The sequence below is a fragment of the Capricornis sumatraensis genome, chromosome 2 (genome assembly GCF_032405125.1).
Source record: "Capricornis sumatraensis isolate serow.1 chromosome 2, serow.2, whole genome shotgun sequence".
Taxonomy (NCBI): Eukaryota; Metazoa; Chordata; class Mammalia; order Artiodactyla; family Bovidae; genus Capricornis; species Capricornis sumatraensis.
Window position 1 is genome coordinate 195,682,059 of NC_091070.1, and position 13,819 is coordinate 195,695,877.

The 13,819-nt window shown below is 35.7% G+C and overlaps 1 protein-coding gene and 1 non-coding gene across 2 annotated transcripts in view; both read right to left on the reverse strand.

The window, feature by feature from the left end:
* Positions 1–2,753: 2,753 nt before the first annotated feature.
* Positions 2,754–13,819, reverse strand: part of RNF11 (ring finger protein 11) — a 33,707-nt gene continuing 22,641 nt past the window's right edge. Inside the window, exons 2-3 of the mRNA XM_068964568.1 lie at positions 6,163–6,332; positions 2,754–4,998 (exon numbers count right to left, since the gene is read on the reverse strand). Of these exons, the coding sequence (XP_068820669.1) occupies positions 4,827–4,998; positions 6,163–6,332 (342 nt within the window). The 3' untranslated portion in view covers positions 2,754–4,826. The remainder of the gene's footprint in view (positions 4,999–6,162; positions 6,333–13,819) is intronic.
* On the reverse strand, positions 12,292–12,363 carry TRNAY-GUA (transfer RNA tyrosine (anticodon GUA)). The gene has a single exon. It is a non-coding gene; the product is annotated as a tRNA-Tyr (tRNA).

The window sequence follows — 13,819 nt, forward strand, 5'->3', positions numbered from 1 at the left end:
CTATGAGGAAAAATAGTTTGTGAAAAACAACTTCCCTTCAGCACATACTCTAAAATTGTAGCAATTAACTTATCTGTGCTTGAGTTCAGCTACCCTCATGGAAAGAGGATCACTATTCTGCACTATTTCAAAGGTGAGACTGGCTTTGATTCTGGAATTGGCAGAATGTAGCTTATTTCCATACCCCTGGTATGGACAGTGCTGGGAAGTCAACCTCAATGTCTTCACTGCTAAGACAGCCCAGCCTTCCCAATTCACATAACACCTACACCTGCTTTTGGATCCAAAATTACTAGATTAACTACCATATGGCTCCCAGAGAAAAGGGCCCAGCACTTGCTTAGCCAACCATATTTTCTCGTAATCATTCAGAGTTCACTACTATGACCAGACTCCTGAAGTAAACCCTCAGTTGCATTTTTCAACTTTTCTCAGCACCAAGAAACACAGTCAATAAGCACTGCTTACAATGTGTTCAAGGCAAACAGGCACTGCTTATCATGTGGTCAGTTTTAGATGCCTAAAATCTGTACCTTATTAATAATGCTGCTTCACTCACTATACAGACAAAACAAACTTGCTGTGGAAAACATCCAAGATAACTAAGTCTTCCAGTGGACAGTAACTTTTCTCAAAAAACAGAAATGGAGAAGTCAGTACCTCTTAAAGTTTCCTTAAACTCTTTTCAGTCTATCAATAACATTAATTAGATGTATCCAGTTACTGTCCTGGGCTAATGCACATTGCTCAGGGTGATAATGTAACGAAGAACAATGTGGACAATTAAAAGGTGCAGGTTAAGTCCAAACCCCTTTTGTAAAATTTTACTGAAGCCTCTTAACAAAAGGTTTATGGATCAAGAAATGGGTTGTAAAGGAATTTATCTGCATTTTCTGTTTCCATGCAAGAAAATGAAGGATAAATGGAAAAGCAAAGTCTGGATACCTGTTATTGGGACAATCAATATCTGAATAAACAATCACCCAGTACTGCTGTTTTCAGACCCAGAGGCTCTCAGAAAAGGCATTACAAAGTACATTTAATATTCCCAAATTATATGTGCCTCATTCATACTAACTTCTATATGGTTTTTTAATACAAACATTGCTGTGTTATAATGTAACTCTTAGAGCTTAAAAAGCCATGTATTTTTCTCTAGTTAAAAATAATAATTTCTGTGAAGAGAGAACAGTCCACTTAACTTTCCCTAAATACATGAAGTGGACTTGCTACATCTTTCAAACCACTCAGAAAAAGTATCATTTTAAGGTGTTTTATATAATGTAATCAAGTAGTTAACAGTCATTCCCATTAAATCCTTATGTTTCACTTGAAATTTCTACAAACTAAAGTGCTGTCTAAATTTGAACTATGAGCATTAATTAAACTACTGCCTGGCCATAATCAAGTGTCTATTCTGACAATAGAGAACTGAAGAAAAATTTGCAGGCCATTTCTTGATAGCTCTCAGGTCAGTCACCTAACAGTGGGTCAATCAGTAATGGCATTTAATGCAAAGATGAAATTTTGTAGCTGGACATTTTTATCCCACACTTTTTAATTTAATGATGGCAAAATACTTCTGAAGTGGGACCAGGAGGAAGAAATTAGAAGGAATTAAATAAACTATGTCCTCAAAAGGAGTAACAGAAGGCAGTCAGAATATGACTGAATGACCCTGAAGGCTCACATGATGCGGACAACCTGCACCAAGCCTGAGTCTTCAGGAAGTTGAGAAAAGGGGAGCTACACAGGGGACACAAGCAGGGGCTACAGACTACCTAACTTTTCCCCTACCCAGTAAAAGAATAGCTGATCTTTAAATTCAGGTGAGTAAGTTTAGCATTACTTCAGGAGATACTACCCAAAAATCCACTTTTTCTCATGTCCACCGATTTCAAATTTAAAGGCTTAAAAAATTAGCTGATTAGCTATGATGCACTTAACATGCAAGTGTCAAGTGTCCTCAGTTGACTCTGAGAAACTGATCTGCTAGCCAGTGCCTCTGTAAGCAAACATGGCCACCAACTGTCTACATTTATGAATTATGCCAAAAAACTTACCTTTTCTGTTTGCCATTTTCAGTCTAAGGACCACAGGCAGTTTTACTTTGTATTCCTTTATTCTTAATCCTTTTTAAAAATGTATGCTTCCCTAAAGAGGAGCTTTGCACATAGAGAATTTGTTACCCTGATGCTCACTATATTCTGTTTTATGTCATATAGACACTGAAAGTAGTTTGGAGAGTCAATACCTGTTATAAGAGACGCCTTATAAAGAACACTCAGAGCATTTAATAAGTTTGTGAACCAAACTCCAAGTATCTGACAGTATTTCTTCTATGGTTTACATTTAAAAGAATAAGATTCTTTTATTTTTTTCCTGGTCAGGCTTTTCAGACATTTCAAATCCTACAGCCAAGCCTGAACACATCTTACCCAATCCCAATTATGCCGGATAACAGGGTAATATGCCTATTATTTGCTTTAGAAAATACAGAAGCTACCAAGCTTCCAAATTTATGATTAGATGATAGTAAAAGCCAAGCCATAAAAAATACTTCCCCCAAAGTTTATATATATACCTAGAAAACTAAAGGCAATTAATTAAATTTGTACATGTGTGTTCTGAAGGAAGGATTAGATAACTTGGGAGAACTGATTCTTATGTAATCAATTCTAACTTTAGCCCTTTACAACTGTATTATAACTTTATTTAACTTGGTAAAAGCCAAAATTGATGGTTCTTAACATGGTATGTGGAGATCAAAATTAAAGAATACAAAGTACCTTATTAAAAAAAAAAATTCAGCTCAATCCTGGTTCCCTCAATATTACTGCCAAACTTCTGTAAAAGAAACCTTGTTAATAAAGAAAGACTAATAGCAACATAGAAGATGATTAAAAAAAATGTTCATTTACCAATTTTGACAATCTAGAAAAAAAGAAAGTCTGACTATAATACTTGATGACAGACATCATGTTTAAGTAGAAAACACAAAGATAAAAAAGTAGTATCGCTGAAAATATTGCACAACTTCAGGTGTTTCCTCCAAATTTGCTTTATGTAATTGGATATAAATTAATGAACAAAAACTTAAGCAAGATACATGTAACAATTTAACAGAACCTGATAATCTATAATTTCTTTCAATTTTTCTCAAACTCATCATGGGGCTCATAAGAAAATTAACCAACATAGATACTGCTACAGTTGAATGTCAAATCTTTAAGTGCTTCTGACATACTAAATTCTTCTTAATACAATTATGAAGAACCCTTCAAGAGACTTGACTTGTGTTCTGTATGTAGAAAAGTGTTAAAGAGTCAAATATTCAACTCAATACAAAATAATAAGAAACATTTCTGATTTGTTAAGGTTGAGATTGCTTCTCCTTTCGCTAATGAATGATTTTTTAGTTGTAATTATCACTGAGCCAAACAAATATGTCATCTTCTAGTACATAACAAAAAATAAACACATGCTAAATGGATAAAACATTACAAACTACATCTTTGCTAGACCATCTCTACCTCTAACACTTCAGAAGCTTAGAGTTTCAGAGAATTCCTACATTTAACTGCAAGAAAAAGATAGAGGAGAAAGTCTTTTTTTTGAGATCACAACTATGATGTCATGTGGTTACACAAATTCTGCATTTGTGTGCAAAACATTAATTAAACACATTTATCTTAATTCTCCCTGCTTAGAATTGTCAGTCAACTAGCAGGACTTTCCTTCTAAGAAACAGAGACTGAGATGTGTTTTGTGTAACTTCAATAACCTCAGCAATACAACAAGAGATGCAGTATCCTTTTGCTATGGTTCAAGACAACAGGGAAGAAGGTCACAGGAAAGAGAAAATAAAAATTGTTACAACTGAGAAACTTTCTCAGTTTAACCATGTTGCCACTTTCATTTTTACATAAGCATGGTGGCATAATTCGAGCTCAATAAATCAGAATTCCTAATATTTAAAATTTACCTTGACTTTTAATTATCACCATATTAACAACCAAAATAATTATCACCTATTAACAACCAAAATAATTAGATGAAACACATAAGAAAGGCTAATATTAAACCTGACTTTACTAGAGTTGGTTTCTTGACACATTAACTGATTTTTATTTTAATAGAAAAGGGATAGTGCATCTCAGTTTGCTTACAAGCTAGGAGATCACTTTGAATTCTGCATTTCCTAACTGCAAACAGATATAGCACTTATAACAGGTTATAAATAAACTGGTTTTCAAGCATAGAGCCAGCCCCAACGATAATAATACACTATTTAAAAAAGACCTAAGGCAATGAATTCCATTTCCAATGGAAAAAAAGAACTGTGCAAACAAGCTTAAAACTACTTTTTTTGTGCCAGTGTTATAAAATGTAGCTTTTAATAAAACCTTGACCCAAATGCCAGCAACTTCAGAAAAGAATTTGGGTGGGGGAGAAGAAGAAAGTTATTTCATTTAGGAAAAAACAACCACTATCTTTTTCCTAATCTCTGACACACACAATTGAAACATATACAGCTGCTGTAACACTTTACACAATTCCTATGTACTGGAGCAATAACAAGATCTAAATACAATTATATTTTTAAACACTGGGTCAAGGCTTTACATAAAAATACCATCCTACTTTTCCCCCTTAGTTTCTAAAATATCATGTACTTTTCCCCAACATCTGCAGCCATTCAGGAAATTTTAGGAAACTTTTGTGCATGATCTTAATTCCTAATCCCTGGCTCTTTGGGCTCAGTGACAAAAGATCAAAACCACCAAAAATGATGGTTCACTTGAAGTCAGATGAGAGACCCTGGCTCAATTAGTCTCATAGGACGAAAGCAGTGCTGCATCAACTGGCTCCATGCAGGAGGGGCACGTGAAGGATCTCATCAGCCAGTCATCTATACAGTCCAGGTGATAGATGTGCATGCACGGCAGAAATCGAATTGGGTCCCCATAAACAAAGTCCATCATACAGATCACACACCTGTTGGAGTGAGGGAGAGAAATGAGAAAGCATTTTTAGACAAGTGATCTATCTAGAATACTCTTTAAAATCCCCATTACAAAGACAGTGTTAATATGAACAGACAAAAATGGCTTCCTGTCATTCTATCACCTAAGCATCCAGACGGAATTTTTTCCTAGCATTATCCTGCTACAATCTCTTTTTTCAATCACCTGGGAATTTGAAGAGTTTGAGAGCAATCAACAAAGAGAAACGTATCAGATAGGAATTAAGTTCACTGCTAGAATTGTGCTTGTAAAACAGCTACATATTACAGAAGACACCTTAAGGAGGACGTGAAACTTTAGTAGATAAGAAACCATGTTAGATTAATTTTATTTGAACTGAGTTTTCAGTGTAAGCCCAGACAGCTTTCACTTTAATAACTACATGTAAATACAGAACCACTAACCCTAAATGGTGCTACAGCTCAAACAGCCAAGCACAGCATAATAAATTACTTTATGTCTGTTGGTAAAGATCATTCTTAACCTACAAGGAAAATAGTTGTTCTCAGGGATTCTCAAACAATAATGAACTCTGAAGGAAAAATCTCCCTGAAGTAAAATTTTATATTTAACTCATCAGACTTAGTACAATTATTCTGTAAGTTAAGAAACGGATAAGGTTTTCCTCATATCACTAAAATCCTTAGCAAACAATTTTAATCTCTATATAACCTACCAAAGTATTCCTCTATTACTGTTTTTCACTAACTAAAATTATGGTAACTATCTCTGCGCATAAAACTCTGGGAGCTGAAATGAGGTACATATTCTAGGATAGATCTCTAGAATTAACTATCTCAAAGGGTTTAGATCTAAAGGTCTGTGAAATATTGCCAAACGGCTTTACCAATTGATTAGGCCACCAGCAATGCTGGTACTAGTTCACACTTATTACACAGGTAAATAATTTTTAACTGACATTAACTGTCATCCAAATGGACACAGGCAACCTATAAAATGGTCAGAATTTGTACCATCATTTATTTATTTTCATATGAAAATTCTTAATTTCTACATCTAAACAAATTTTTGCCCAGAATTCATTAAATATCTGACTCTCAAAATGCAACAGAATATTTTTAAAAAACAAATCTCTGAAGACAGACCTTTGAAACATGTATAAATTAAAACTTACTCCCGGATCTTTTTTTCTGATCCATCTCTTCCAGGGTCATAAACTCCTTTAGGCAGATGCTGTATAAGGCCTATTCTTTGAGCTATCCTAATTTGTTCCTCTTCAGTCAGCTGAGTTGCCAGGCGAGTCTGGCTAGGTGTTGGATGATAGACCGGAACTGGAACTTGTTCCTAAATTTTTTAAAATGGAGAAAATAATTATTAAAAAAAAATCTGTTTTCTAGGTAACGTTTTCCTTTTGTTTCTTCCTTTTTTGGCTGAGGAGGGGACCTTGGAGAGGAAGGAGATTGGAAAAATATGCACTGGCATGAAATTCTGTTTTACCCTGCTTTAACATTAGCATATCTGACCTACTTTTAAAGGATATAAAAATAAGCTTTACAGTAAAACTGGCATGGAATGTTACTTGAAGTATTTCTATAGGAAAACCAAATAACACAGACATATTCATTCCTGATACACAAACAGATAAATCAACGTAATTAATTAACCAAATGGACTGTATTCAATATTCTGTAGGCCACAATGGGAGTTTCGTGGTCTTGGTATATATCATTACTTACAGTAGAATTGGCCATTACAGATTCTTATTTGCAAACTTGTTATTTCTTTCCATACAGACAACAATCTTTAAAATTAATTTTTTCTTTATTTGGAAAGATGAGATATTATCGCAATAAATTCCTGTAAAATTAGGCTTTGCATATGTATTTGGATATGATGATCCAGTGAGCAAAATGAGGCCACCTTCTTTCCAAATGGAATACACATTCGAGGACTCAACCATCATGCAGTACTGTAGGGCGTATTAGCTGAAAAAACACCCATGCAAGTGGACCTGTGCAGTTCAAACCTACGTAGTTCAAGGGTCAAGCAACTGTATTGCTTTATTTTTCTACTCGCTGTGCTGTGCTTAGCTGCTTAGTTGTGTCCGACTCTTGGAGACCCCATGGACTGTTGCCTGCCAGTCTCCTCTGTCCATGGGGATTCTCCAGGCAAGAATACTGGAGTGGGTTGCCACGCCCTCCTCCAGGGAATCTTCTCAACCCAGGGACTGAACCCAAGTTTCCCACATTGTGGGTGGATTCCTGTCTAAGCCATCAAGGAAGTCTCACATTTATGAGATAATTTTATTCACACTTTTATACATTGTTTCAACAGATACCTGAGTATCTATTATGTACTAGGTGATGGGGAGTGAAGTGTAAACAAAGTTCCTTGATTGATAGAGAAAGCTACCTTATTAGATAAGATACTCAGAAAAAACCTCTGATGAGACATCTGGGAAAAGATCAAGTCGATGAATACTATGAAGTTCATCTCTGACCTAATGATTTCATTGTGGCTAAAACCATTTTTGAGCCACCTAATACAGTGTTTCAGATAATCTCTCTACTGAATAAACTGAGACATAACACTTTCAACCTATGTATAACGTCTTCATGGGAAAATTCACATTAAATCACAACTATCTATTCACATTAACATTAGAAAATGTTATTTTTATTCATCCTGTATGATTACTTATGATTTCTACAATTTAGGCATTTGTTTACAATGATAGCCAACATATGCAAGTAGGAGATTATGCCTTCAGGAATAATCACTTAATTTGTTGACACAACCTTTTTTAACAATTTGAAAAAACTGTTTAACAACTTAAAAAAAATTCTGTGAAATAACCTCCCTAAGTATTAGAACTAGCATCAGCTGAGGCTGTTTTTAGTCAATGGTTTCTGGGGTTCAAAAGAAAATAACAGAGAGCACCAATAATGAGACTTTGTAAGGGCTCAAGTATAAATATGCTTTTCAAAGAGAAATTTTAGGGGCAAGTCTCAGATACACATATATTAGGCTCAAATACTGAAATATTTAATTCAAGGAAAAAGACATTTCATCACAATGTCTCTTAAAGATACGATTATGTTCCTTTAATTAGCCCTATTCTTATAAACCTGTTTTCTGACTAGTTATTATTGAGTTTCTGGTCAAAGGCAATTCAACTCAAGACTATTTCTTTTGAGATTCAGAACAAATCTGTAATTAAAGATCTCAAAAAAAGGTAAATTCTTATCAAATAATGTTATATTCTCTGACACAGTAAAATGCCAGTAGTTCAAAGTTTCATGTTTTATAAATTACCACATAAAATCAATAATGATTAATACTTCTAGCTCGTCTAGAAAATAACGAAGCATATGGATACTTATCAGAATTACATTCTTCATCCAAACACTTAGTTCATTTCACATGGAAAGAACATATTTTATTATTATCGAGTATGGTTTTTGGATCCAGATAACCTTGGATTACTGTCAAAGTTACTTCTCTGCCACTAGAGTGACCATGTTGAAGAGATTTAACCTATCTGGATTACCCTACCATATATGGTTGCTGTTAAGACTTAAATGAGAAAGATGGTGAACCTTAGAATGGCAGGAACTCAAACAGTGGCTTTTATAACTATCAATATTGCATTTGAAGAGCTCTGTTACTTCAGCCCATTTAGCTGTTTCCTAAAAGTTTCAAGCTTGTCCATCTTACTGCCTTTGTTTTTGCAATTCCCTCTACTTTCCCCTGCAGGTCCACTGGTTCAAAGTATATTAATATCTTGCCAATGTAAAACTTTACCCGATCCTCCTCCTTGCCACCCAATATTGAGAGACACTGCCTTTAGCCTCATCTTAATTACATGTGTCTGCCAATAAGAGAATTAAGATTAAACAATACAGTGAAACTTCAGTTAACAAATACTGTTAAAATTCAACAAATAACAATTAAATAACAAATTTAGTTAACAAATAACAAAATAGTTATTAAGCAAGAGGCTGTCAATTCTAGCTTTCAAAGAGGAAGTGAGGTACAAAACTGCATTTCTTTACCACAGCATGAGAGCTTTTCTTCAGTCCTATAAAAGTTACATGACCCTTCTGTTATTAAAGATTGTAAAAATGGCTGTTGCACCTCTGGTTTAGATATTCACCTATTAAAGATTTTATACCTAGTGGGCAATTTTTTTTTTTTTTTCTGAGCTCAAACCATTTTATCTATCTAGAAATACAATGATCATTTCTCTGTTTTTAACAAAGAGAAAACTATAGTACCAGTATTTATTTTTGATTTAGCAACGTTAATCAGGAAGTTAGTAATAAAAGGAATATAAGTTTGTGCAACTAAGCTCTGTTAGATTGTATTGGTTAAGGTGTACTGTATATTGACTATAACTATTTTTTGTTTTAGATGTTAACTGTAGATGACTCAATGTTAAAAGTACATCCAAATTAAAATGTTTTTGATTAAGAATATCTGCTGATTATGATGGATGTCTACATGTTTTATTGTAAATTCATTTGAAAAAAGGTATGCAAATACTGTTTTTAAAAAAATGATGTTAGCTTTCTCCTGGCTTTGAAGCAAAAGAAATACACGTAAGTTCCCCCAGCCCTACCCCAAAACAATAAAAAAAGTCATGTTTTTCTTAAGGTAGCTACTGAACTCTCAAAAATAAATTTAAATGTTTTATTTCAAAAATAAGCCATCAAAGTAGGAATTTCTAATAAAGTTATAAATTTTTTTCATCTGCAATAAAGGTTTTGTAATTTCAACAACTTTCAGAATTTAGAATTTCAAAAAACAGCAACTCTATCTTGAAACTGTCTCATAAAATAGATTCTATTGCTGAGTAAAAAATAAATAGAATCCTGCACCCTCCCACCCCCCTATCTAGGGTACCTTTGCAGAATCCTAGGAATCAATGGAACAGTTTTTTAAATACTGCTACTTATGAATATGGGATTTTCAGTCTGGAAAACTCGAGTCTCTGATACTTTCTGCAGTGAATAAGTTATTTGAACCCTTTGCTTTCTTCCCATCATCAAATGCCTCTGGTGTGCAAAGGTTAGGCTAACTGCAACTGCCCCGGTTTTGGTCTTAGCTTTCTGGCTTGTCTCTGAATACAAGCAACTCTTTGGCCTCTGTTGTAATCCCGCAGCTAAGATTTTCAACCCCTGAATTATGACTTCCAATTTAGACTATTTTTCTTATTCTCAGTCCCAGATCAACTGACTGCCATCCACATCAATATATGACTAATTCCAAAGTCAGTGGAACAAATAGTGTAAGACTGTGGGTAGTGTAAGACTCCTTAATCCTTGAACATACCTACTACTGTTAGTACAAACAAAAAGACCTATACTACAAACCAAAACACCTTAACTGTCTCTTAAGCAGGTGCTTATAAAAGGCTCAATTTCTTTGGTCTTGTGGTTCACATATGGGTACAGAGAACACAGAGAGCAGAACAGAAAAGGAAAGCTCTATCTTATGAAGAAGCATATTAATAGACACAAAACTACAACTCTGATCTCTTATAATATTATGGATGTATTTTCTTCTTTGGTATTTTTGTTAAACCAAAGGAACCCTCTAGAAATTTTAAATGATTCACCATTCTAATTTCAGTTTACATGCAACTTTTTAGAAACCCTCTACAGAGAAGGAAATGACTAAGAACTCCTAATATTTTAAAGATGGCCTCTCTCTTCTTACCACAAACACCTATTTTTATTCCCATCATACTTACTAAAAATGACCTTAAGGATGAGTTATTGTTAAGTAACTCGAGAGCCAATGGTATTTTCTAAGTGGCCAAACAGAATATAGTCAGAAGACTAGAATGGAAGATTGGACAGGAATATAAAAACGGCAAGTTTTAAAAGGCTGGATTCTGAGCCATTAATTGATGGCTCACTGTGCCTAAACTCTTTGTGTGAACAATATGATTTATGCCGGACATGCTTTCCCTCTGGGAGTCTAGAATTTTAGTATATGCTAGGCAGTGACTGTCTATTCAGTACTTCAGGCTCCCCTGGTAGTTAACACTTCACACATGCTGGCACAATTCTGTGTGACTCCACCAGGGGATCAAACCCATGTTTCTTGTGGTTCCTGCACTGCAGGTGGATTCTTTACTACTGAGACACCAGGGAAGCCCAGTGGCTCAGTGGTAAATGTCTTATAATCTTTATCTAACTACCATTTCCTCAATGTCACTAGGAGACATACATGTACTTGCCCTGTGAGTTTAAATCTTGTGAAAGAGGGAATTCACTGTAAGAGAAGCAAATGTATTCAAATAAATTTAAACATTTTTTTCCTCCTTAATGCTTTCAGTTCAGTTCAGTCTCTTGTCATGTCTGACTATTTGCGACCCCCATGGAATGCAGCACGCCAGGCTTCCCTGTCCATCACCAATTCCCGACGATTGCTCAAACTCATGTCCATTGAGTTGATGATGCCATCCAACCATCTCATCCTCTGTCATCCCCTTCTCCTCCTGCCTTCAATCCTTCCCAGCATCAGTGTCTTTTCAAATGAGTCAGTTCCCCACATCAGGTGGTCAAAGTACTGGAGTTTCAGCTTCAGCATCAGTCCTTCCAATGAATATTCAGGACTGATTTCCTTTAGGATTGACTGGTTTGATCTCCTTGCAGTCCAAGGGACTCTCAAGAGTCTTCTCTACACCACAGTTTAGAATTGTTTCTCTGGCTTTCATCAATTTGGTCCCATCAATTCTTTGGCGTTCAGCTTTCTTTATAGTCCAGCTCTCACATCCATACATGACTACTGGAAAAACCATAGCTTTGACTAGACAGACCTTTGTTGGCATAGTAATGTCTCTGCTGACAAAACGTGGTCCACTGGAGAAGGGAATGGCAAACCACTTCAGTATTCTTGCCTTGAGAACCCCATGAACAGTAAGAGGAGGCAAAAAGATGACACTGAAAGATGAACTCCCCAGGTTGGTAGGTGCCCAATATGCTACTGGAGAAGAGTGGAGAAATAACTCCAGAAAGAATGAAGAGATGGAGCCAAAGCAAAAACAGTGCCCAGTTATGGATGTGACTGGTGATGGAAGTCTGATGCTGTAAAGAACAATACTTCATAGGTACCTGGAATGTTAGGTTCATGAATCAAGATAAATTGGAAGTGGTTAAACAGGAGATGGCAAGAGTGTTCAGTCGTGTCCGACTCTTTGCGACCCTGTGGACTGTAGCCTACCAGGCACCTTCCTCCATGGGATTCTCCAGGCAATACTGGAGTGGGTTGCCATTTCCTTCTCCAGGGGATCTTCCCAACCCAGGGATCGAACCAGGGTCTCCTGCATTACAGGCAGACACTTTAACCTCTGAGCCACCAGGGAAGCTTTTAAGAATCAGTGAACTGAAATGGACTGGAATAGGAGAATTTAATTCAGATAACTATTATATCTACTACTGTGAAGAATCCCTTAGATGAAATGGAGTAGCCCTCATAGTCAACAAAAATGCAGTACTTGGGTGCAATCTCAAAAACAACAGAATGACCTCTGTTCATTAACGCTTTAAGTCTTCATGCAAAAAAAAAACAAACAAAAAACCCCACACAAAAACAACAAAAAGCCCAAGAGAATCCAAGCAAAATATTTGCCTTAAAGAAAGGGAGTAATTTAAATTAAAAATGTGTTCGGCAAAGAAATGCAGCATCATGGAAAGGGGTAGAATAGAAAAAGAACAAAGGATTACAAGATGTGCTGAGGCAGGGCAAACAGAAAAGAGGGTCAGTCACACAAAAAAGCAAGGTCTGACTTTCTGATAAGGTAAACCTCTGAAGTGTTCCAGTTGTTTGTTAATAAATAATGAAGCACCTATAAAATTATGAAAGTTATGAAAAATAAAATAGGCTCTAATCTCAGGGAGTTTAAAGTCAAGAAAGACAGAAACAGATCAAAGTCTAAATACGTCTATCTGAAAGGCACTATATTAAAAATTGGACCCAGTTTAGGGAATTATGATACAATTTCAGAAACTAAATAAAACAATGCAGTGGGGAAGTGCCTAAATAATGTGCTGAGGCTGGAAATAGTACAAGTCTGGTCTGTGGTAAAGGAAAAATAAAGTCACTGCTAAAGAATGCAGCTTGTCACCAAAATCTGTATCCTTTCCTCCAGAAGAGTTAGTTCTTCTGATTTTCTCCTTACAGCCGCACAAGCTGCTGCTGGCAGCACCCGATCCCCAGCTGCAGTCTCCTACTGGGGATGTTTCCTGCATTTTGCCAGACTGAAACACAGCCATAAACTGGAGGATGTGGATAAATGATCTGAATGCATATTCTTACTCTGACGTTCAATGACTCCTGACCAAAAAGACTCAAACCAAACAAACAAAACCCCAAAGACTAGCATTAATGCAATTCCTGAACCATAAAGGATAACAATTATACACTGAGGGGAAAAAAACCCCAGTATCCCATCAATGACACTGACAAATGATATGTTTTGTTTAATGCGGAAGTATACAAACCAAAGTCATCTACATGGAAAAGGAGCACTGCTTCCAGGGAGGCAGTTTGCATTTGTTTGCTTGTTTTTTACAGAAATGAAAAAGTTGGCTTATTTCATTCACTATATAAATATTCACTGAGCACAGCATCCTAATTGGTAGATGGCTGGTAGGCATTATTACTACAGGCACTCAGCAATAGCAAGTCATTAGATAAATCCATCTAAAGGTCAAGACAACTGAAATCAAGGTCACATTTGGAGACTAGGCACAAATTACAATATTTTTTAAATACTCAACCACATTTCAGATGCTATTTTAGGCAAAGGAGATATAGTG